General features: G+C 39.2%; 1 protein-coding gene across 4 annotated transcripts in view; it reads left to right on the plus strand.

Moving 5' to 3' along the window:
• The first annotated feature begins 4,427 nt into the window (after nucleotides 1-4,427).
• Nucleotides 4,428-25,448, plus strand: part of rgs19 (regulator of G protein signaling 19) — a 101,926-nt gene continuing 80,905 nt past the window's right edge. For all 4 annotated transcript variants that reach the window (XM_072556749.1, XM_072556752.1, XM_072556746.1 and 1 more), the window contains exon 1: nucleotides 4,428-4,574. Coding sequence is in view for 2 of the 4 variants with exons in the window: in XM_072556746.1 (XP_072412847.1) it covers nucleotides 4,525-4,574 (50 nt within the window). In the remaining 2 variants the exon portion in view is untranslated. The remainder of the gene's footprint in view (nucleotides 4,575-25,448) is intronic.

Below are 25,448 nucleotides of genomic sequence, written 5' to 3' on the forward strand. Positions count from 1 at the left end.
GGATGGGTGCTTAATCTAGGATAGAAGTTCGGCACAACATCGTGGGCCGAAGGGCCTGTTCTGTGCTGTATTGTTCTATGTTCTATGTTCTATGTTCTAAGTTAACAGATTACACCAAAATAGGTGTATTGGACAGTAAAGAGTACAATGGGACCTTGATCGGATGGGCTAATATGACGAGGAATGAGAGATGGAGTTTAATTTAGAGAAATATGAGGTGTTGCATTTTGGTAAGGCAAAACAGAGCAGGACTTTTACACTTATGGACCCTGGGGAGTGTTGGCAAACAAAGAAACCTAGGGGTGGAGATTCATAGTTCCTTGAAAGTTGGGTCACAGATCAACAGGGTGGTGAAGAAGGCATTTGGCACGCTTGCCTTCATTGGTCATTACATTGAGAACAGGAGTTGGGATGTTATATTATGCCTGTACAGAACATTGGTGAGGCTACTTTTGGAACATTACGTACAATTTTGGTTGTCCTTCAATAGGAAGAATGTTGTTAAACTTGAGTGGGTACAGAAAAGATTTTCAAGGGTGTCGCTAGGTCTGGAGGGTTGAGTTATGGGGAGAGGCTGAATAGGCTGGGGATTTTTTCCCTGGAGTGTTGGAAACTGAGTTGTGATCTTATAGAGGTTTATAAATCATGAGGGGCAAAGATAGGGTGAATAGCCAGGGCTTCTTTTCCTTGGGCAGGGAGCCCAAAACTAGAGGACATAGGTATAAGATGAGAGGGGAAAGATTTAAAAGGGATTTGAGGGGTAATTTTTTCATGCAGATGGTGATGCATGTATGAAACGAGTTGCCAGAAGAATTGGTGAAGGCAGGTATAATTACAATATTTAAAAGGTACCTGGATGGGTAGAAGAATAGGAAGTGTTTAGAGAAACACGGGCCAAATGCTGGCAAATAGGACTAGGTCAGATTGGGATGCCTGTTTGGTGCAGATAAATTGGACCAAAGTGTCTATATCCATCTTGTATGACTCTATGACTGTATGTCTCAAGTTGATTTACAACCAATGAAGTGCTTCTGAAATGGAGTCACTGTTCTAATGTAGGAAACATTGTGCACGTCAACTGTTTCATGGATTTTCAGAAGGCTTAGCTGAAGTTGAAGCCCAGGAACTGAAGGCAAGATTATTGACTTGTTTAGGAAATTGACTGCTTGGCAGGAGACAGAGAGTAGGGATAATTGAACAACTAACCTAATTAACAGGATGCAAACTAGTCATGTCCTACAAGGATCCATATTGTTCTCTTGACTACTCACTATTTATTAACAGTTTAGATGAGGGGATAGAATGTCACATAATCAAGTTTAACAATGACAAAATGATAGGCAGTTAGGCAGAATATAATTATAGAACTTTTTTGTTTAATTATAAACATGTTGATAGATTAAGGGAATGGAAAAATCTGTGGCAAATGAATTTCAATATAAACAAACATGTTGTCATCTACTTTGCACTGAATGAGAATAGGATATTTTCTAAATAGGGAAAAACTAAAACTGTGGAGTTCAAAGACACTTGGGTGTCCAGGTACATAGATCACTGAAACATTAGAAAAAGCTACAGAAATGATCAGTTTTAGTTAACAAAATGATAGTCTTTATATTGAGAAGACTACAAACACGTGAGGTAGAATCGTCTGGAGTACTGTAAGAAGTTTCAGATAATACATTCCCTAAGAAGGATATATTGACCATGGTGGGAGTGCAGTATATGTTTACCGGAATGGTGACTGGCCTCCAAGAATTATGGGAAGAGATTACACAAACCAGGTTGCAAATTTGAGAATTTAGAAGATTAAGCTCTAAGGTGATTAGATCAAAGCTGTCACAATATTAAGAGAACAATGAGTTAGGCACAGAAAATCTATCTGTGCAGCGTGGGCAGTCCAGGGCTTGAGTGTGGTGTAAAGATTTGAATTAGTGTATTCAGGAATAAAAGTAGGAAATACTTCTATACAAATGGTGGACGTTTATGGAAATATTCTTCCATTAACTGTAATTAATTCTATATCAGTTTTTAACTTTAATCTGATGTTGATATTTTCTTTTATCCAAAGATATGACAGAATATAATAACATGGATATGGATCAGAGAGTTAGGTCACAGATCAGCTTTGATCTCAGTGAATGACAGAACTGGCATAGGGGCTAATCTTGTTTTTATGTTCTAATATCTTCCCCACGCAGAAAGAGAAAGCTACTATCCGTGCTAGCATTACTCCCTCTCCTCCAAACACTCTATCACTCTGTACACCAATTTCTCCCCACTCATATATACATTCCCCACCCCAAGCCGCATACACTCCCTCAGGACCCACCCGCACCATGTCACCTCCCCTAGCAACACACACCCTCACACTCCCAAATACGTACCACACACACAGAGACATATGCCCCGACCCACCCCTTGCATACACACACACACACACACTCAACTGGTTAATTCCCGCTGAATTTACTAGCGGTGTCTGGCGCCACCTTTTGAGACCAAAAAAAAGCGGCGAGTCTAAAAGTAGAAAAGCGATTTCAGACCGTGCGGTCATGACAATTTGCACATTTGTTAAGTGAATTTGGAATTTATTTCAGATATTTAGTGTCCAATGGTAAGATGTAGGAACGACTCCGATGAATTGAAACATATTAAACGTTATTTGCGAACACGGACAGCAATAAATAAGAATGCTTTCCTGAAATGTACGAACAATACACACACGTATAAATAGTGTGCAATCTTTCATGAGGGATCCAATTACTATGCGATTTTACACCTTAACGTTCCGAAGATAATACAAATTAAAATCTAAAGCTCTTGTCGATCGAAACACCAATTCATTAACATTTAAATTTAGCGTGATGTTTTATGTCTGAACTCCAGCGGGTTTCTGGTGCTGTCAACAGTAGCTGATTGGAAGAAGTCAGATACATGATTGAAGAAGATAAACGCTAGGTAAAATGGGAGTGAGTCATCTTTCTGGAATAGTTGAAGCATGCAGAGTTAATTCAGAGATTACACTTTGTTTGTTCTCGCAACACACGAAAATTCATTGTATTTTGACAGAAGCTGAGCTTTTTTTAAAAACTTGAAAGACGATTATTCGTGGATATCGCTGACACTCTGCGCTAAATTGGTGATAATATCAGACTGTTTTACAACGCCTAGTCTTGGAATCATGTTTTCGCACAGAACAACAAGAGTACATCGTCCTGTCCTCCTGTCGATTCGTTCACATAAAATCAGCACCACTATTATTTAAATTAAACACTGTAATTGAGTGTTGAGAAAGTGTGGCACATATACGTAAGATAACGATATTGAAATTATATTACAGCGGTATAGTTGAGTTTTCCCTGCAAGGATCTATTCCAGTCAGCACACATACATATTGATACTGTAACGATTGGGTGGATTAGCTCAGCAGGGCGCTGTAAACATATTGTAACTCCAGTCTGAAGTCTAGACTCTGCAGGACATTCTCAGTTGGAGAAAGTCTTAATTCTCCTATTCAATCCATCCTGTCTGGATATTAACATTCACTTCACACACCACGTTCTGACTTGCTGGGAATCCTCTACAATAAACTTGCAGACTGTAAGTGCATCGTTAATTATATCGCTAGCTGACAGGTTTATAAATCGTTGAATGGACTGTTTAGTCCTTTATCGATCCAGTTGTAATAGCTCTGACATTTTTAGAATTGTTTATATTTCTGTTCAAATGAAATGGGACGCCTGAGGTAAATAAATACCGGGGCGCAGAGAAGGGCAATCTATACTTGTCGATTTGTGTATTTTCAAATATGTCAACATGGTATTTAAAACATCGGCTTTACTTCTGATGAGCTTTTTGATCTTTTAAGTCGTACATACTAAAGTTTTTAGATACTGAAGGCATCGAGGGGAGTGGAGACAGTGGAAATTTGGCGTTGGGATAGTGAATCAGCTACATTCGTATAGAATGACAAAGCAGGTTAAATAGGCCGAATAGCCTGCTCCTAGTTTTTATGTTTCTTCCGGTGTATCTCTGGATTCCCATAGCAAAGAATCCGGATGAAGCCCTTCTCTGGACTTCATTGGTCAACATCATTTACAAAATCGAACATATTTTGCCTCCAATCGGTTTCGAGATAACGCATCGTCCACCAAGGGCCAGAATGCTCCCCTTGTCTGAAATGTGGAGCTCCACACAAGATCCTGTTATCTCCTTTCCTTAAATCTCTGAAAACACTGGAACGGAGCACTGGGCATGCCTGGTCCTGTTTGGGGACTGTGTTCTAATGCACCCAGCACTGAGTGTGGAACGCCAGTTTGCTGCATGCGGTTGACAGGAGGCGTGAGACAAGCAGCTGAAGGAGGGAGACCTGGGGAAAGCTTGTTTGAGCATCTGCTTCTCGACTGAGGCTCCTTGACGTAGCAGTGAAACTGCGAGGAAGGCAGCCGGCTGGGACACGCATGCGCAGCCCATCTCCGCCAGCCGCCCTGGGTGTCGATCTGACTTTATAAAAAAAAACGGATGTGCTTGAGAAAACGATACAGTAACACGCCGAATTTTAATGAAAAACTGTAAGTAATACCCTCATTGTTTGATCGCTGACTTTTGTCCTCTTCTTTTTAAAAATAATACGTTGCAATCTGCACCCAGCGAGTGGGGCTGTCAATTTGAAGGCTTTAACCTGTGAAATGTATCCAACCCATACCCTACAATCTGACAAGTCTTCCTTTTGTGTCGTGCAGCTCTTTATCCACAGCGTTTCGGGCAAATCCTAAATCAGAGGTGTCTGTCTGCCTGTCTGTATGGCGGTTTTATTAAAAAAAGGAGAGAGAAATCAGAATATCCCCATGGAAACACGAGGGGACTGCTGCATTTATTACCCACTACTGCTTTGTTGATGATTTTAGCTGTCAGTGAAGATTTCTTGTGCACTGTGAAATGCAGAATGATCTCTTCCCGTCGTTGCTGCATTCCCGCTAGCAGTGGCTTTAAAGTCGTGACCCGTTCGCCAATCTTTTTTATCACACACCGGAGGAGGGGGTGGTGGGGGGGGGGGGGTGGAAATGTTGCTGAATTGGCAACTCGGATCGACTCCGTGCTCTGCCAGCGTGTATGTCTGGACAGGGTGAGGGAGAGAGGGGGGCGCGCAGGGTTGGAAGAAGTTGCGGCACTTCTGATGTGTCGACCTTTCCCCAGTTGGCTGCTGCCTCCTGCCACCTGTAGCTGCTGCAGGATTCCGGGCTCAACCGGCGCCACGCTCCGGCGTTGCTTTGCATTGCCTTAGCAGCTTCAGCGTCCCCGTCTTCGCCGGGCTACCCAACATCTTACTCAAAATCTCAAGTCAGATGCATCCTCCTCGCCCTCAAAATTGCTTGTTGCTTTAATGTTCTGATTTTACCTCCCAGACCGTTTCTTCAGCGTATCGCCTCTCTGATACACTATATACCAGTAATTCAACTAATGATGTTCGTACATATACGTTTAAAAAAAGGTGTGGGGGAGTGGGGTGCGGTTGAGGAGATTAAGGGGGAGGGGACGATAGATTTGGGTGATTTTCTTTGAGCAAAGAGTGGGAACACGATCAAAATGATGGTGCTGGGCAGGTGCAGAGATCCAAGCAGTTACATCGAGACAAGAGGGAGGGAATATTGCGGGTCTCCATTCAGATTTTGTAAAGTGCCAGACACTTTCACCATCCTACAGACTGTTGTCGCTATAGATGTAAAGTCAGTTGTTTCTTGATACATAATTCTGTTAACCGTTCAGCTAAGAATACGGAAATAAATGGAGCTTGAAAATCTACTATATTCAATTTTGCTGGTGAACAGGAGACCTGATTTATTTGTGCAATTGTGCTCGATCTAGGAACAATATATTTTTAAAAGGGCTTTGTCACTGTTTTGTCCTGTGTGTTGTGCCAATATTAGGGATTAAGATAGCTCGAGTCACTTCTTAAATGAACAGAAACCATATAATAGTCAGTACACGTGCGCAGAGGGATGAAACTGTAGGCAACACTTCCCCTCCTTAGGATGTGATGGGTGTGGAGAAGTGATAGCCAGAACACAGGTACATTATTTACCCTTATCCCAGATCAGCTAAAGTCCTATGAGCATGAGTACAGTCAAGGGTGGGTAATTAAGAGTGCTATTGAATGCTTTAAACTTGTTTACTGTGGAAAGATTGAGTCTGCAATACGTTAAAGATACAAAACATTCTCTCTAAAGTGTCTGTCACATGCATCTAAAGACACATATCAACAAAGCTGATGGGGAACCAACATCACATGATTAGATTGGTCAACTCTCAAAAACGATTTTGCAGCTTGGGGTGGAACATCATGATGATGAAAGAAAATGAAAAATCTCTTTCCCATTGCACTTGTAATAATAGTTTTCTGAATTGAACATAAACTTGAATGTTTAAGAAGGTTTTTCTTCTTCGTACTTCTGTCCTTTTACTTTTTGTTTAATACGTATTAAAAGGCATTTAAGATTAAACATTTAGCAAACAGTCATGAAAGAATTACCAAGTTAGAAACCTGAAGAGAACTGAATTAAGATAGGAAGTTGAAAGGATTTCATCAATGTAGTGTCTTGAATTATTGACTAAGTCTACTTATAGTAGATATATTTGGGCTCTGAAACTCATTTGAGCCAGTAGCTTCAGTAAAGTGTATTGAATCAAAAATGACTGTAAAAATCCAAGAATTACTCTTTAAAATTAATAACCATTCTAGGAAAAAAAAAGGAGTCATCTACAGAAGTACAAGACCAATTAATTTCCTTCAAATCTGAGGTGTTCTCTGACTTGTTAAATGCTGCCAGCACTTTCTTGCTTTGGATTTCCGCCAGTTGCAAATTATACTTTTTATTAACATCCATAAACCAATTTTAAGCAATGTTTTGTAAATCTGATAAACTTCAAAAACCACAAACATAATCACTACTTTAGCAAAATACATTACTTCTTATTTGTATACAAAATTGCCCATAGTGATACTTTACACAAGCTTAAGTTGAACCATTTAAAGTGGAGAACAGAATCCAGATTTATGCTTCACATATTTGTATCATGGGAAAATTGCATGTGAATAATGTTATTATCTATGATAAATCATTTCTATAGTTTATTGAATGTGCTAATTTTATGGATGTAGGATTGTTCACTGAGCTGGAAGGTTCAGTTTCAGATTTTTTTCATCACCATACTCGGTAACATCATCAATGAGCCTCAAGATGAAGCACTGGTGGTATGGTCCACTTTTTATTTATGTAATTAGGTTCCTTGGGTTGGTGATGTCATTTCCTCAGTAAGCAAACCTAATCCAGAACCTCAACCTGAGCTACAAATCTTCTAAAAATGTGCAACTTTTATGTTTTAATGCATAATGCATTCATTGCCCAAGTATTCTTCCTGATGAGTTTTGCAATGCATATACAATGGTCATGAAGTCTATATTGCTAAGTTTAACTAAACAGGACTTGTTCCTCTTGTATCCAATGAATAAAGTATTTCTGAACCCACAGCATTATTAAAATTACCTGATAACACCTGACATTGCACAAATTCAGTCGTTTTTGTGGTATTATTTCATAAAACACAAATGAAAATATGGCTTCAAATTTTGATACATCACATCCCTTTCAGATTCTAAGACACAGAAGTTTTGAAGTGAACACATTTATGGCATTACATATTCTGTGCTATACTTTTCAGATGTAATTTGCAATAAATGTTAGCATCTTTCGTCCAAAGAAGGCTCCAGCAAATATTCAGCGTAACATGAGAAACTGTTGTTGGTATTTTTTGCACATGAACATTTTATGCAATCACATAATGTTCTGCTGTTGTACAGGGGAATTAATTGGTGGGCACAATCTGGAAGCTTGGTTTTTCCATCACACCCCTATTCCAACAAATCAGCGGACTGACCCTGGTTCAATAAGGCATGCAGAACAGTGAGTCAGAGCATCAACTGATGTTCTTAAAATTGAAGTTCCAAACTGGTGAAGCAACTGCATAGGTTATTTGACTTGTTCTTCAGTGGAGGCAGCATTCCGCACATGGAGCGAAGAGATTCCATAAGCAAAGGATTGGATAAAAGCTCCATAGTTCTGCTATATTCAGTCATGAATCGTGATGTAAAACTAAACAATTAATAGGAGGAGAAGACTTCTCCATGATCTTTTGTCTTACTCAACATGTGAATGAAAATGAAAAGGCTGAAGCTTTTGCATACACTTTCGACAAAAGATGTTGTATGGATGATCCATTCAGAGATGCCCATCATTACAGAAGCCAACCTTGAACCAATTTTATTAACTTTGTTTGGTATCTAACAATGGCTAAGTGTGGAAGATACAGGAAAGTTTGTAGGCCTGAATAACATCCTAATACAACACTAGCATCAATGCAACAAAATGAAAGATCAACCACTTCTGTCCACAAAACACAGGATATATCCAATCTGACCAACTATCATCCCATCAACATACATTTTAACACCAGAAAAATAATAGAAGGGGCTGTCAAGGCTTGTTGTGGCACAGTTCAAGCCTCACTTGCTCCAGGAATGTACCATAGCATCTCTGAACAGGTGGATTAGAAAATGTAAAGAAGATATCAATGACACTATTAAGTGATATTCGTATTCCCCAACAAGCAACATATGTAAGTTCAATTTGGATTCTGTCAAGACTGCTTAACTCCAGACCTTATAACAACCTTGATTCAACTAGCTAAAAAAAACCCTGATTTCGAGAGGTGAGGTGAAAAAACTGCCTTTGAAATCAATGTATCATTTCACTGAGTGTGCCATCAGATATCATGAATGATAGTTGACAGGTGGGAGTAACCTTTGGTTGTCATCAAGACTACCACAGTGGAGTAATTATGGCTATCAGAGGCCAATAATGTCAGTTCAGGACATCTCCGTAAGGGTTCCTCAGAGCAGTATGTCCTGGTTCCACCAATCTTCAGGTGCTTTGTCAATGATCCTCTTACAATCATTAGGTCAGAATTGAAGTTTACAGTAATTGTCGCACTGTGTTCAGTGCCATTTGCAATTCGCTCAGATAGCAGAACAGTCCATGCTAACTTATATGAAGGTCTGGATAATAATCAGAGTTGAGTTGATAAATGACAAGTAATATTTGTATTGCACAAGTGCCAGGCAACAAATTATTTCCACAAGAGAGAATCTTATAATCTCTCCTTGACATTCAGCAGCACTACAATTGTCAAATTCCCCAGCATCAACATCCTGGGATGACAATTGAGCAGATACTAAGCTGGATCAGCTACAAGCATCTTGTGGCTGCAAGAACAGATCAGAGACTGGGCATTCTGTGACAAGTTTCTCACCTACAGACTCCCTGTCTACAAGGTACAAGGTGTGAGTGGATGGAAAACTCTAATTTCTGTATGATTGCAGCTCCAACAGCAATCAAAGCTTCACACTATCATATCTAAACCACCTGATATATTCCTGACTCAATTACTACCCTAAATATTCACGCTCTCTATCACTGGCACACTGTGATAGCGGTGTGAACATTCTATGAGACGCATTGCAGGAACTTCTTATCAAAGCTTCTTTGAAAACATCTCCCATAGTACCTGAAAAGGCTATGATAGCAGGTATACAGGAACACCACTGCCTGCAATTTGTCCCAAATGACACACCATCCTCATTTGGAAATATGTCACCATTCCTTCATCACTGATGAATCTCCCTTCCCAAAAATATCATACAAGCACCATCACTACATAGGTACCACAGTTTCTATGGTAGAAAGACAGAATCATGTGATTGGAGATAGAATTTGGTAATCTTTGTGATGGAGAGGATTTGGGTTAATAACTTAGCTCAGGATTAAATAGAGTTCTGAGGTTGCAAACAACCTGATTTAAACTGAAATAGTGGAAGACGAGGAAAATGAATTGATGACCAGAGTATTACTCTTTAAGGTAACAAATGTGGTAATACCCTTACTTCAGAGTCAGAAGGTTTGGTTCAAGGACTTGAGCATAAACATCAAGTCTGACATGCCAGTGCATTCTGAAAGGATTCTACACTTTCAAGAGTGCTATTTTCCAGATTAGGTATTACACTAAGACTCCTATTTGGGTGGATGTAAAAGATTCCATGGCACTGTTTTCAAAGAGCAGGGGCATAAACCCTAGTGCTCTGGGCAATCTTTATCCCTCAATAAATATAACAAAATAATTGGATGTAGATAGCTCACTGAGCTGAAAGGTTCTTTTTCAGATGTTTCATCACCATACTAGGTAACATCTTCAGTGAGTCTCCGGATGAAGCACTGGTGGTATCGCCTGCTTTTGATTTCTATGTTTTGGTTTCCTTGGGTTTCATCTGGAGGCTCACTGAAGATGTTACCTAGTATGATGACAAAACGTCTGAAAACGAACCTTCCAGTTCAGTGAACAAACCTACATTCAAAAAGTCAACCTGAGCTACAAATCTTCTCAAAACTCGCTAGTACGGTCCTTACCATATTATGAAAGGTGGAGAATAAATCATTTATACTGTTAACCAGCATGGGTACAAGAAGGATAATTTGGCTGGTCAACAGCATAGTTAGAATAGCGTCAAGGGAGCATGAAATGGGTCTCATGGACAAGATAAAACAGAGGACAGCATACCAACAGGGCTAGGACGGGGAAGCTTTTACTTGGTAGATGAGAGGAAGAGGTGAAGCAAGACACTTAACTAGTTGGAAATCTTGGAATAATAAATAAGGAACAGAGTAATTAACTGGACAGGATAGAAGCTGGAATAGTTGGGGATTGATAACCTCTCTCTTTAAGTGTAAGCCATAAGGGGATGTTGGATACCATGGATCTCCCTTTGATCTTTATTGGTCCATAATGATGCTTGGCCACATATCACAATGGTTTGCCATACATTTTACAAAGTGGCTGACCAAGATACTTTCCCATTTTTACCATTTGCCACCAGTTGTATCAGAAAGTTAATAATCAATCTGTTTGGCCACATTAGGAATATAGCTTCTGTGGCCATCACAGTGCTAGTTGAACCCTAAGTATCTGGCTCAGATTCCAATATGCTGGGATTAAATAATAAACTGAAATAAAACTGTGTCCAGTTATTGAAATGCAGGTTCAACTAACTAACCAAATGCTGACCTATTATGTAAAATTGATACACTTTAGTAGCAGTCCGGAGTCAAGACATTGAAGCTACAAAGTGCTCTGCTTTCAGCTATGACATAAAACTTACATTCAATTCTGATTACTGAAGCAGAAAAGAAACTCAAAGCCCTGTACATGGTGAATTAGCAAACTTGAAAGCTTGTTCCAAAACTCTGAAATTAGTTTGAAGGTGTTAATATAGAATGCGAAATTCAGAAGTAGGTACTGTGGAACTGTCAGAAGACTTTTAACAAGAATCACTGTTTGGCACCAACTATCAATGTCGGGAGGAAGTGGGATAAGGTCCTGAAGCAGATTTCAGGGAGTCAGGAGCCTTATTGAATTCCTTGAGGATGTGACAAAACACATTGATGAAGGTAGAGGCGTGGATGTGGTGTACATGGATCTTAGCGTTTGATAAGATTCCCCATGGTAGGCTCATTCAGAAAGTATGGAGGCATGGGATACAAGGAAATTTGCTATCTGGATACAAAATTGGCTGGCCCATAAAGACAGAGAGTGGTTGTAGATGCAAAGTATTCAGCCTGGAGCTTGGTGACCAGTGGCGTTCCACAGGGATCTGTTCTGGGACCCCTTTGTGATTTTATAAATGACTTGGATAAGGTTAGTAAGTTGCTGATGACATGAAGTTTGGTTGAGTTGTGGATAGTGTGGAGGGCAGTTGTAGGTTGCAATGGGACATTGTCAGGAAGCAGAACTGGGCTGATAAGTGGCAGATAAATTTCAACCTGGAAAAGTGTGAAGTGATTAATTTTGTAAGGTCGAATTTGAATGCAGATTGCAGGGTTAAAGGCAGGATTTTTGGCAGTGTGGAGGAACAGAACGATCTTGGGGTCCACATCCATAGATCCCTCAAAGTTGCCACTCAGTTGATAAGGTTGTTAAGAAGAAGTATGGTGCGTTGACTTTCACTAGCAAGGGGATTGAGTTTAAGAGCCATGAGGTTATGCTGCAACTTTATAAAGTTCTGGTTAGACCACACTTGGAATATTGTGTTCAGTTCTGGTTGCCTCATTATAGGAAGTATGTGAAAACTTTAATGAGGGTGCAGAGGACATTTACCAGGATGCTGCCTGGACTGGAGGGCATGTCTTATGAAGAAAGGATGACGAAGCTCAGGCTTGTCTCATTGGAGCAAAGAAGGATGAGAGGTGACTTGATAAAGATGTATAAGCTATGAGAGGCATAGGTAGCGTGGATTGCCAGAGACTGTTTCCCAGGGTGGAAATGGCTATCACAACGGGGCATAATTTTAAGGTGACTGGAGGAAAGTTTAGGGGAGATGTCAGAGGTAGGTTCTTTACACAGAGAATGGTGGGTTCTTGGAATACCAGCAGTGGTAGTAGAATCAGATACATTAGGGACATTTAAGTGACTCTTGGATAGGCACATGGATGATAGTAGGGTATGTTGGTTACTTTGATCTTAGAGTAAGATAAAAGGTCAGCACAATATCGAGGGCTGAAGGGCTAGTACTGTGCTGTACTGTTCTATGTTCTATGGAAATAAAAGACAGTACATCAAAAATGATAATTTAATAATAATGTGCTGGTGAAAATAAGAACAGGAGGATTAATTGATTGAATATGTGGCTATAGAACTAGCATAGAAAGAAGGGCATCATATTTCTGATGAATTAGAACTGGTACTGGGGCAGGTGGGATCTGTACAGCTGAATGTTTCACATCCTAATGGGTCTGGGGCTGATATCCTTACAGAGGGCTTTGCTAATGCTGTTGCTGTTGGTGCAGGTGGGGAGCACCTAGTTTGTCAGGAGAATAGGGAGTTGCGCAATAACCCAATCTGGAATGAAGTAAAACTAGTAAGAGGAAGTCAAAAAGATGCTGGCAAGACTAAAATACAGGAGAAACAAGGGAGAGTATTAAGTATGCTTCAAATGTGGAATTATGTCAAAAAAAACAAAGTTAAGGGCATACTACCTGAATGCATGCAGCATTCACAACAAAGTAGATGATATGATCCAGAGACATAGAGACATGTGGACGTGAACTAGTTGCTACCTCAGAAGCATAGCTTCATGGGTCACTGAACTAGGGACTAAAAATTCAAGTATGTTCAAAGTTTAAGAAGGACAGACAAAAAGGAGTTCAGCTAATCAGATGAGAGAAGCCTGATGCATGGCAATACAGTAATCGTGGATGACTCCAATCTACATACAGATTGGGTTAACCAACTGAGTACTAAAGCTGTGGAGAATGAGTTTCTGGAGTGGGTTAGGGATGATTTTCTAGAGCATATGTTGAAGAGTCAACTAGATGACCTGCTATTTTAGATCTGGAATGATGCAATGGAACAGGACTATTAACCAATCTTGCTGTAAAAGAACTTTTTAGGGATGAGTGACCACAATATGGTAGAGTTTCACATTATGTTTGAAAGTGAGGTAGTTCAATCTGAAGCAAGGTTGTTAAATTTACATTTAAAAAAATTATGAAGTCACAAATTGGCTGAGGTAGATTGGAAAATACATTAAAAGGCATGACTGTACATAGGCAATGGACAGTCTTTAAAGAGTTGTTATATGACTTACAGCAACTAATCATTCCTTCAAGAAACAAAAATCTAAGCAGGTTAGTCAACTGTGGCTAACAAAAGAAGTTCAACATTGTATAAAATTAAAAGGAAACGTTGCCAGAAATACCTTTAAATCTGGAGGTTTTTAGAATATAGCAAAGGAAAACCAAGGGAATAAGAAAAGGGAATAAAGAATGTGAATGCAATCTAGCAAGAAACATAAACATGTACTGTAAAAGCTTTTTGATCATGGCTAATCTAATCTTCCTCAAGTCCACTTTTTTGCCCTTTCCCTGTAATCCCTGATTTCCCTACTGATCAAGAATGGTGAGTAGGGAAATAGTAGAGGAGTTAAATGTCTGTTTTCACTGAGGAAGAAACATAAAGCATCCAGCATTAGAGATCCAAGTGGCTCGGGAGAATGCTGAGTTGAAGGTAATTAATATTAGTAAGAATATTGTGCACAACAAATTAATGGAGTTGAAGGTTGATAAATTCCCAGAACCTGATAGTTTGCATCCCAGTGTGTTAAAGGAGGTAGCTATAGCGATCATTGATGTACTGGTGATTATCTTACAAAATCTACAGATCTGGAATGATTCCTATGGATTGAAAGGTGGTAGCTGTCACCTCGATATTTACAAAAACCAGGAAATATAATCTGTTAGCCTTACATCGGTAGTAGATAAAATTCTACAATCTAGTATAAAGGATGGGATGAATAGACTTGTAGATGGTAATGATCTGATTGTGGCATAGTCAGCACGGTTTTGTGAATCAGAAATCATATTTGAAGAACTTGTTGAAGTTTTCTGAAGGTGTGGAAGCCTTGAGTATATTTAAGACAGAGATAGATAGGTTCTAGATTGTCAAGGGGATCAAAACGGGAGAATGGGGTTGAAAGATTTATCAGCCATGATTTAATGGCAGAGCAAGTTGAATGGGCTGAATTACCTCATTTCTGCTCCTGTGTCTTATGGTCTTATTCTGCTAACAAAATTGAAAAGTGAGAGCTGGTTGACATTGTAAAAAGCTTTCTGGAAATTTGAGTATGCATAGGCCTCCACTGGAAGTAAATTAGAAATATTAAAGCACATGGAATTGAAGGTAATGTATTGGCATGGATTAAGGATTGGCTAACACACAATAAACAGAGAGGAGAAGTAAATTATCATTGGTAGATTGTGACTAATCGAGTACCACAAAGATCAATACTTGGGCCTCCACAATTCACAAAATATATCAATGACTTGGACATGGGGGTGAAATATAATAATTCCAAATTTGTAAATGGCACAAATTTAAGTGGGAATTTGTGTAGTGAAGAATATGTAAACTGGCTTCAGGAGGATTAGGATGGCCTCAATGAGTGGGCAAGAACATGATGGAATATTATATCAAAAAATGTGAGGTTATGCACTTTGTAGGAGAAACAGTTGTGCAGAGTATTTCTTAAATGGTAAAAGTTAGAAAATGTAAATGTACTAAGGAATCTAGTGTCCTGTTGATAAATTACTGAAGGCTGACATGTGGGTGAGATAAACTATTAGGAAGGCTAATGAAATGTTAGTCTTTATTGCAAGAGGATTTGAGAATGGGAATAAGAAAGTCTTGCGTCAACCGTATTGGTTTTTGGTTAGACCACACCTTGAATACTGTGTGTAGCTTTGATCTTTTTATCTCATGAAAGATATTATTGCCATAGATGGAGTGCAACAAAGACTCATCAGATTTGCTCCCTGAATGGCAGGACTGTTCTATGAAGAGAGACTGGGCATGTAGTCTCTAGAGTTTCAAAAAATGAGAGATAGTCTCATTGAAACTTAGAGGGATGGATATAGTGCATGCACGTAAGATTTCCCTGGTTCGGAGTCTAGGACCAGAGGGCACAATTTAAAAATAAGTGGGATGCTATGCAGGTCCGAGATGAGGACATTTTTTGTTTTACTCCAAGGATTGTGGACGTTTGGACTGCTTTACTACAGAGGGCTGTGGAAGCTTAGCCTTTGAGTATGTTTAAGGTAGATACTGAATTGGTTTCTGATTCCCATAGGCTTAAAGGGTTATGGAAATGGGCTGCGTAAGATGCAGTGAAGTGTTTGATCAGCCATGCTTCTATTGAATGGTGTGGCAGGCTCAGTGGGCTGCATGGCCTGCTTCAGTTCCTATATTTCTATACTGCAGCATAACTTATTGAAGGTGTAAGTTGATCACAACATGGCAAGAGCAATGGGGCACCTAGGACTTCAGTTAGCAGCAGGGCCAACAATCTCAAATTTAAAGGATTTAGAAGGAAAAATGGGGAAAGAGGCTGAGTTGGAGTTAAGTCAGATACAAAAGGTCTAATAGGCCAAGGAAGATCAAAATAACAGATACAGAAACAAACAATACAGAAAGAAAAGAATGCATTTAAAAATCTTTAACAATGCACTTTATGAAGGAATGAAATATTAACTGTTTCTTTTCTGGATCAGAGAGATTGACCTGCTTTGTATTAACATTGAGATATTTGCATAATTAGTGATCAACCATGATGAGCTAAATGGCCTACTGTTCTTCCTATGTTCCTAATTGCATAGCAGACATGCACGATGCAATGTCAGCAGCAGTTTTTAATGGACCAACCCAAATAAGGAACTTGTGGGATTTTGGAGTTTGAAGTAAGAGGAGAAAAAAATGTGAAAGTAGATATGGGATGTACGAAGGCTGTGCTCTATTTGAAAGATGCTTTTCTTGATATGCTGGTGAGAGGTGTGAGGAGTGGAACAGAATTACAAATTCCAGAGCACAGGCTGTCAGTATTGTATGGGATGTTGTAATGGTATCCAATGCCTTCAGTCGTTTCTGGATTTCATTTGAAATGAACTAAATTGCTGATATCTGTAATGTGGGGCACCTCATGACGAGGTTGTGATGGATCATCCACTTGGCACTCCTGGCTGAAGATTAGTGTAAATGCTTCAATCTTGTCTTTCACATTGATATTTTGGGCCATTCCATTATTGAGAATGGAGATATATACGGAGCAAATTGTTAACTTGTAATAATGGAAAATAACTGGACATGGCTGGATTCCACAGCTTAGATCATATCTATGGAATCACTTAGCTCTGTCTAGCACAGATAGCTTTCACTGTCTGGCATGTAATTCCAGGAGATAGTGAGGATTGCAGATGCTGGAGAGTCAGAGTTGATAAATGTGGTGCTGGAAAAAGCAAAGCAGGTCAGGCAGCATCCGAAGAGCAAGACAGTCTATGTTTCAGGCATAACAATTCATCAGGACTCCTAAACTTCACCCAGACAGTCACCCAAGGGTGGAATTGAACCCAGAGCATGTAATTGTGTTTTGTAGCCTCATTATATGTTTTATGTATACTTGGAGCTCCATATGATGTCCTCTCCTACACTTCTAATTACTCTGGGTTGATCTCCTGGTTTGATGATAAAGGTGGAATGAGGTTGCTCCGGTTAATAGGGGCACAATTTCACAGGAAATCCCAGGAAGCCTTCTAGATGTACTTTGTGACGTAACAAAGTGCCATAGAAAACATATCAAGGCCCTTTCTTGCTGATGTTTGAAGTTGCATGATAAATAGGACAGAAATTTTGTGTAAAAAAAATCAAAAATATTGTGGGAAATTTCTTTTGATCAATCCTCTGAGTTTTCATGAAATAATGGAAGAATTTTGAAAAAAAATGTTCAATGTTATGACAGAAATAGAATCTGTTGCCTGCTACACTTTGAAAACTACATGCAATGTTTCTAAAATCATAGAATCACAGAACATTCATGGCATAGAAAGGTTGTAGTTACTGAAGAAAGCCATACAATTTTCATCTTACATAGCAGTGAATAAAAGCCTCTGGATTTGAATTAGCTAAAGATGCTTCTGTTATTCTATACACTTGAACTGACTCATTATAAAGCTGCTGATGATTAAATCTCATCACATATAATCCAAGTAATAGAACTTTGTACATTTTTTAGTTCAGTAAAATGTTTAATTAAATGCAAGAATCCTGGGCTGAATTGTCATTACTGATAAATTACAATTAAGGATATTTAAAGTTTGCAAATGTTTTTCTAATCTCAGAACAGGAAGTGTTCCCTCTGTGATTCAGGAAGTGGTGAAAATTGAAATCTTCTTAAAACTAGTGTCTTTATTAAAGTAAGAAAGTGAATTTGCCTTAACAAAATTTTGTGAATTATTAATTATGGTACCAGCCAAAGCTATAATGTCTGAGATAAGTGTAAAATTGTACAGTTAAGTTGTGTGAACGAGTAGCATAGTGGGATAGTTTACACTGAGCGGTAAATTTAGCCAAAAAGGACACATGTACAATGGGCTATTCATATATACTTTTTATTGAAAATAGTAAGACTGAGATAAACATAGTTCCCAGTAATTGCAAATGAGTTGAAACAAGATGTTCCATATGAGTTGATTGGAGAAGCTGGGATGCATCATTCTGGAGTAGAGGAGGTTGAAAGGGGATTTGATAGGGGTATTCAAGATCATGAGCTGTACACCTTTAGTAGATATAAACTGTTTCTGTTGCATAGCAATCTAGGACCAGGTATACAGATGTTTGTAAATGATTAGCAAAAGAGCCAAACGATTGGCTAAAAAGCCAAAGACAACCAGAGAAAATGGAGGTGTGGGCAATGCTGACTACCCAGCTTTTATTGCTTATGCTCAGATGCTCTTAAGAAGGTGATAGTGAACTGCCTTATTAAATCACTGTAGTCCGTGTCCTGTAGATAGACCCACAACTCCCTTACAGAGGGAATTCCAGGATTTTGACCCAGCAACATTGAAGTAGTGGTGGTATATTTCCAAGTCAGAATGGTAAGTGGCTTGAAGAGCAACATGTATCTGTTGTCCTTATCCTTCCAGATAGTAGTGGTCATGGGTTTAGAAGGTTCTGTCGAAGGATCTTTGGTGAATTTCGCAGTGTTCCTTAAAGATAATACACACTGCTGCGATGAGCATTGATTATGTTTTGACTTAATGTTTGTGGATGTCATACCAATCAAACAGGCTGATTTTTCCTGGATGGTGTTAAGCTTCTTGAGTGTGTTAGAGCTGAACTCATCTAGGGAAACATGGATTATTTCATCACACTTCTGACTTGTACCTTGTAGATAGTGAACAAGCTTTGGATCCTCAGGAGGTGAGATACTCATTGCAGTATGCCTAGCCTCTGACGTGTTCTTGTTATTTATATTGCTAGTCCAGTTTAGTTTCTGGTCAATGGCAACTGGTCAATGGCAATTCAGTAATGGCACTGCCAAGGGGCAGATGATTCGATTTCCACTTGTTAAATGGTCATTTCTTGCCATTTGTGTGGGGCAAATATTACTTGCCACTTGTCAGTCAAGCCTGAATATTGCTCAGATCTTGCTGGATTTGGACATGGACTGCTTCAGTATTTGAGAAGTCGTGAATGGTGCTGAACATAGAACAGTACAGGACAGGTGTGGGCAATTTGGCCCACTATGTGCTGACCTTGATGCCATTATAAACTAATCCCATCTGTCTGTACATGGTCCATCTCCCTCTAAACTCTGAACATTGCACAATAATTGGTGAATGTCCTGACTTCTGATCTTTTGATGGAGGGAAGACCATTGATGAAGCAGCTGAAGATGGTTGGCCTTTGACACTACAATGAGGAAGTCCTGCAGCTGAGATGACTGACTTCCACCAACAACAACCATTTTCCGATGTGCCAGGTATGACTCCAACCAGTGGAGAAAAGCTGTTTGTTGAGCAGCTGGGTATGATGTGCAATGCACTGTTTGAAAGAGTGGTGGAGGCAAATTCATTCATAGATTTCAAGAGGAAATTAGAAAAATACTTGAAGGAGAAAAAAATCCAAGTAAAAGACAATGATTTGGACTAGCTGTGATGCTCTTGCAGAAAGCCAGCACAGAATTGATGGATTAAATGGTCTCTTCTGTACTGTAATCTTGCTGTGATTCTAAGAATTGAAACCTGTACATTTGATTTATGAGATCACTTTTGGAATATTATGGAAAATCTATGATACAATATTATCATTTAAGTATTTATAGAAGCATAGAAATTTACTATGCACAAGGAGGCTATTATATTCATTGCAAATATGCCAACTACTATTGCTAATAGCAATTTTCAGCAAACTATAAAATGCAAGTTTTAATAGAGGTTCCTTTGATATGGTTTAGAGGTTATGAAAAACTGTCAGAGAATTTTCAATGAGTCCAAGATAGTACAGATTTCATGTGGTCAATCAGAGGAAGGGACTTAATACATCAAATGAGATCTCATACTTCTTATATTTTTGTGAATGCCATTAGTACTGATTAGAAAATATGGGTGTCTTTTGAAACAATTAGACTTTTCTGGGGTGATACATGAAGAACCAATCTAGAAGATGTTAACACATCCCATGTGCTAATGAAGGGAAATGTCATATCTGTCATAAATGTCATAACTAACTGAGGGGAAAATGGAAAGGCAGAAAGATATACTTTATCTTCATTTTTCTGGCACAAAAACATTGCATACATAGATTTATGTTTTAATTCCCATTCCATAATCAAAGATTTCACGTTATGAAAAGCACTAGAATATCTGAGACATAGTTATACAGCACAGAAACAGACCCTTTGTTCCAATCAGTCCATGGTGACCATAATCCCAAACTAAACTAGTCCTACCTGCCTGCAAATGGCCCACACCCTTCTAAACCTTTTTTATTCATGTAGTTATTCACATGTCCTTTAAATGTTCCAACTGTACCCACATCCATCATTTTCTCTGGAAGATTATTCCGTACATGAATCACTCTCTGTGTAAAAGTTTTGCCACTCATGTCCTTTTCAAATCTTTCTCCTCTCACTTTAGAAATATGCCCCCAGTCTTGAAATCCTCCACTAGGGGGAAAAGGTACCTGCCATTCACCTTATCTATACCCATCATAATTTTAAAAACCTCTAAAATGTCACCCCTCAATCTCCTATGCTCGAATGAAGGAAGTCCCAGCAGCCTATCCAGCCTCCAATTATAGTTCAAAATTGCATTTCTGGCAACATCCTGGTAAATCTTTCTGAACTCTCTTCAGTTTGATAATATACTTACTATAATATCTTATCAGTGCACCCAGAATTGGACACATTACTCTCGAAGGGGCCTCACCAATGTCCTGTACAACCTCAATGTAACTTCCCAACTCCTATACTCAAAGGTCTGAGCAATGAACATAAGTTTGCTAACTGCCTTCATAGCCACCCTGTCTAACGTGATGCAAATTTCGAAGAATTATGTACCTGAACCCCAAGGTCTCTCTGTCTTACAACACTACCCAAGACTGTACTTGTAACTGTATAAGACATCTCCTTATTTGTTTTACCAAAATGCAATGCCTTGCGTTTATCCAAATTAAACTCCACAATCTGATAACCTAGTTGATCAAGATCTCTCTGTAACTGTAGATAATCTTCTTCACTGTCCGCTATACCATCCATATTGATGTCATTTGCAAAATTCCTAACCATGCCTTCTGTATGTTCATCTAAATCATTTATATAAATGACAAACATCGCATTTTCTGAGTGTGTAATCATTTGCCAATTGCATTCTAAAGTCTCTCAAGCCACATAAGAAAAGAAATGAAAAAATGATCTGTTCCCAAGTTTCATAAAATCAACTATGACCTACTGGCTAGACAGGAGACAACAGAGATAATTCCTGTTGGAGAGAGGTAGTTAACATTTCAGGTCAATATGAATTTGATAAATGTACTAAACAGTCAGGAATAATATTTGCATGGTTGTGCTGGAGCAAAGGATACATAATTATTATTTGTTTGAATTCTGTTGACAACAATGATTTTGGAGGCAGAATAATACAGAAGGTCAAACTAAAATCTATTGTACTGTAGCATCTTGCAATGTTGAATGAATAATCTAAACTATTAATTTTTATATGCTTGCTTTTAGCATGATTAGTTAAAATGCCTTCATTAATGAGTGAATAAATGAATACAACTTAAAATATACATTTGTGAGGGCAGAAGCTTGCAATTAAATAATGTTCAGATAATTTCTAAACTCAGTAGATGTGTATGTATAATATAGCCACCAAACCCTGACACAGCAATTTTAAATGACGGTGAGTTTACAAATAGTCATTTAGTTTCCTAAAGACGCCCCAATAGCAACAGGGACATGGAGGAGCAGATTGGGGGAACCTCCTTAATTCAAATAGTTTGGATGAAGCAGTTTTTGTCAAGTGTGTCCAGGAAGGATTCCTGACTCAATACGTAGATAGGCTGACTAGAGGGAAGGCCATATTGGATTTGGTGCTTGGTAACATACCAGGCCAGGTGTCAGATCTCTCAGTGGCAAAACATTTCGGTGATAGTGATCACAACTCCCTGACTTTACTATAGTCATGGAGAGGGATAGGAGCAGATGGTATGGGAAAGTATTTAATTGGGGGGGGGGGGGGGGGAGAATTACAATGCGATTAGGCAGGAACTGGGGTACCTAAATTGGGTTTAGATATTCTGAAGGAAATGCATGATAGAAATGTGGAGGTTGTTTAAGGAGCACTTGCTGCGAGTGCTGGATAGGTTTGTCCCACTGAGGCAAGGAAGGGATTGCAGCATGAACCAACCTTGGGTGACAACGGATGTGGAATATCTGGTCAAGAGGAAGATTGAGGAGGCAAGGATCAGACAGGGCTCTAGAGGGTTACAAGGTAGTCAGGAAGGAACTGAAGAATGAACTTAGGAGAACTAGAGGGGGGCATGATAAAGCTTTAGCGAGTAGGATTAAGGAATTCTACACATGTGAGGAACAAGAGAATGACCAGAGTGAGGGTAGGGACGATCAGGGATAGTGGAGGGAACTTGTGCCTGGAGTTGGAGGATGTAGGGGAGGTTCTTAATGAATACTTTGCTTGAGTAGTCACTACTGAGAAGGACCTTGTTTTCATGAGGACAGCATGAAACAGGATAATATGCTCGTACAGGTTGATGTTAAGGAGATGGATGTGCTGAAAATTTTGAAAAACATAAGGATAGATAAGTCCCCTGGGATGATGAAATATACCCAGAGTTACTATAGGAAGAAAGGGAAGGGATTGCTGGACCTTTGGCAATGATCTTCGTATCCTCACTGTCCAGTGGAGTAGTGCCAGATGATTGGAAGCTGGCACATGTTATTCCCTTGTTCAAGAAAGGGAATAGAATATTCCTGGGAATTACAGACCAGTGAGCAAGTTATTAGAGAGGATTCTGAGAGACAGGATTTATAAGTACTTGGAAAACCATAAATTGATTAGAGATGGTTTTGTGAGGGGCAGATGGTGCTGCACAAGCCTTATTGAAGTCTTTGAGGATGTGACAAAAGACATTGATGAAGGTAGAGCAGTGTATGTGATGTAAATGGATTTTAGCAAGGTATTTGATAAGATTCCCCATGGTAGGCTCATTCAGAAAGTACGGAGGCATGGGATACAGGGAAATTTGGCTGTCTGGATACAGTGTTGGCTGGCCCATGGAAGACAGAGGGTTGTAGTAAATGGAAAGTATTCAGCCTGGAGCTCAGTGACCATTGGTGTTCTGCAGGGATTTTTTCATGGACCTCAGCTCTTTGTGACTTTTATAAATGACTTCGATGAGGAAGTGAAAGGTGGGTTAGGAAGCTTGGCGATTACATGAAGTTTGGTGGAGTTGTGGATAGTGTGGAGGGATGTTGTTGGTTCCAACAGAACATTGACAGGATGCAGAACCGGGCTGAAAGTGACAGATAGAGTTCAACCTGAAAAAGTGTGAAATGATTCATTTTGGAAGGTTGAATTTGAATGCAGATTACAGGGTTAAAGGCAGGATTTTTGGCAGTGTGGAGGAACAGAGGGGGATCTTGGGGTCCATGTCCATAGATCCCTCAAAGTTGCCACCCAACTTTGATAGGGTCGTTAAGAAGGCATATGGTATGTTGGCTTTCATTAGCAGGGGGATTGAGTTTAAGAGCCGCGAGGTTATGCTGCAGCTCGATGGAACCCTGTTTAGTCCACACCTGTAATATTGTGTTCAGGTCTGGTCAACCCATTAGAAGAAGGATGTGGAAGCTTTAGTGAGGTTGCAAAAGAGATTTACCAGGACGCTGCCTGGACTGGAGGGCATTTATTATGAAGAAAAGTTGATGGAGCTAAGGCCTTTCTCATTGGAGCAAAGAAGGGTAAGAGGCGGAAGAGAAAATGCTGGAAAATGTCAGCAGGTCTGGCAGCATCTGTAAGGAGAGAAAAGAGTTGGCGTTTCGAGTCTAACTGACTCTTTGTCAAAGCTTTGACAAAGGGTCAGTTAGACTCGAAACGCCAACTCTTTTCTCTCCTTACAGATGCTGCCAGACCTGCTGAGATTTTCCAGCATTTTCTCTTTTGGTTTCAGATTCCAGCATCCGCAGTAATTTGCTTTTATTAAGAGTAAGAGGCGACTCAGTAGAGGTGGACAAGATTATGAGAGGCATGGATAGAGTCAATAGTCATCAGAGACATTTTCTCAGGCAGAAATGGCTATCACAAGGGGGCATAATTTTCAGGTAATTGGAGGAAGGTTGAGGGGAAATGTCTGAGGTCAGTTCTTTACACAAAGAGTCGTGGGTGTGTGGAATGTACTGCCAGCAGTGGTAGTAGAGTCAGATACATTAGAAACATTTAAGCGACTCTTAGACAGGCACATGGATGATAGTAAAATGAAGGGTATGTAGGTTCGCTTTATCTTAGAGTAGGATAAAAGGTCGGCACAATATCGAGGGCCAAATGACCTGTACTGCGCTGTATTGTTCTATGGTCTATGTTGTTGTACAGAGCTTGAGTACATTTGAAAAAATACACATTTTGTGAAAGCTTTTGTGTTGCTCTCATAAGGACAATTCACAGAAAATACAGTATGAATATTGTTTTTCCTTGATTTTAGTATTTCTTGTGAATTTTGCTTATGAGTGCAAGATGAAAAATTTCCAAAATGTATCTTTTTTTCAGTGATACACAATTATGAATTTATTGATTATTGCTAATTCTGTTCTTGAGTTTACTTGTGCAGAGACTTCCTACTATCCACTTTTTTCAGAAACAATATAAAATGGTGTGCATATTAGAGAAAATCCTAAGAAAGCAATTCGTTACAACTCAAAAATTTCTAAATAGATTCATAATGAATTGTTTAAGGTGCAGTCATCATTAGAAAAATGAACAGGAATGGCATTTACAAAGAGCAAATTGCTATAGATAACAATGGGATTAATAATTGGATGAAGTTAAAAATCACACACAGCAGGTTATAGTACAACGGGTTTATTTGAAGGCACTAGCTTTCGAAGCAGCACTATAACTTGGTGTTGTGTGATTTTTGTCCACCCCAGTCCAACACTGGCTCCTCCAAATCATTAATAATTGGATAACCATAGTTTTAAAACAGCTTTTGGTTGATTGTTTGAGACATTATTATTAGTGTAGAACCATAAGAACTTCTCTACTCAAGTTTGAATGCACATATTCTCCTGTAATTTCCTCAGGGATCATTTAATCGTCTGATATAAATTTATAAGATAGTTCTGCAGAAACTATACAGGTAACCGTTGATGTTGATTTCTGTTGATTCTTTGTTGAATTTGCAGTGGTATATCAAGAAATCACTGCTATAGTTCCATCTTAGGA

Source organism: Chiloscyllium punctatum, chromosome 37 (genome assembly GCF_047496795.1).
Source record: "Chiloscyllium punctatum isolate Juve2018m chromosome 37, sChiPun1.3, whole genome shotgun sequence".
Taxonomy (NCBI): Eukaryota; Metazoa; Chordata; class Chondrichthyes; order Orectolobiformes; family Hemiscylliidae; genus Chiloscyllium; species Chiloscyllium punctatum.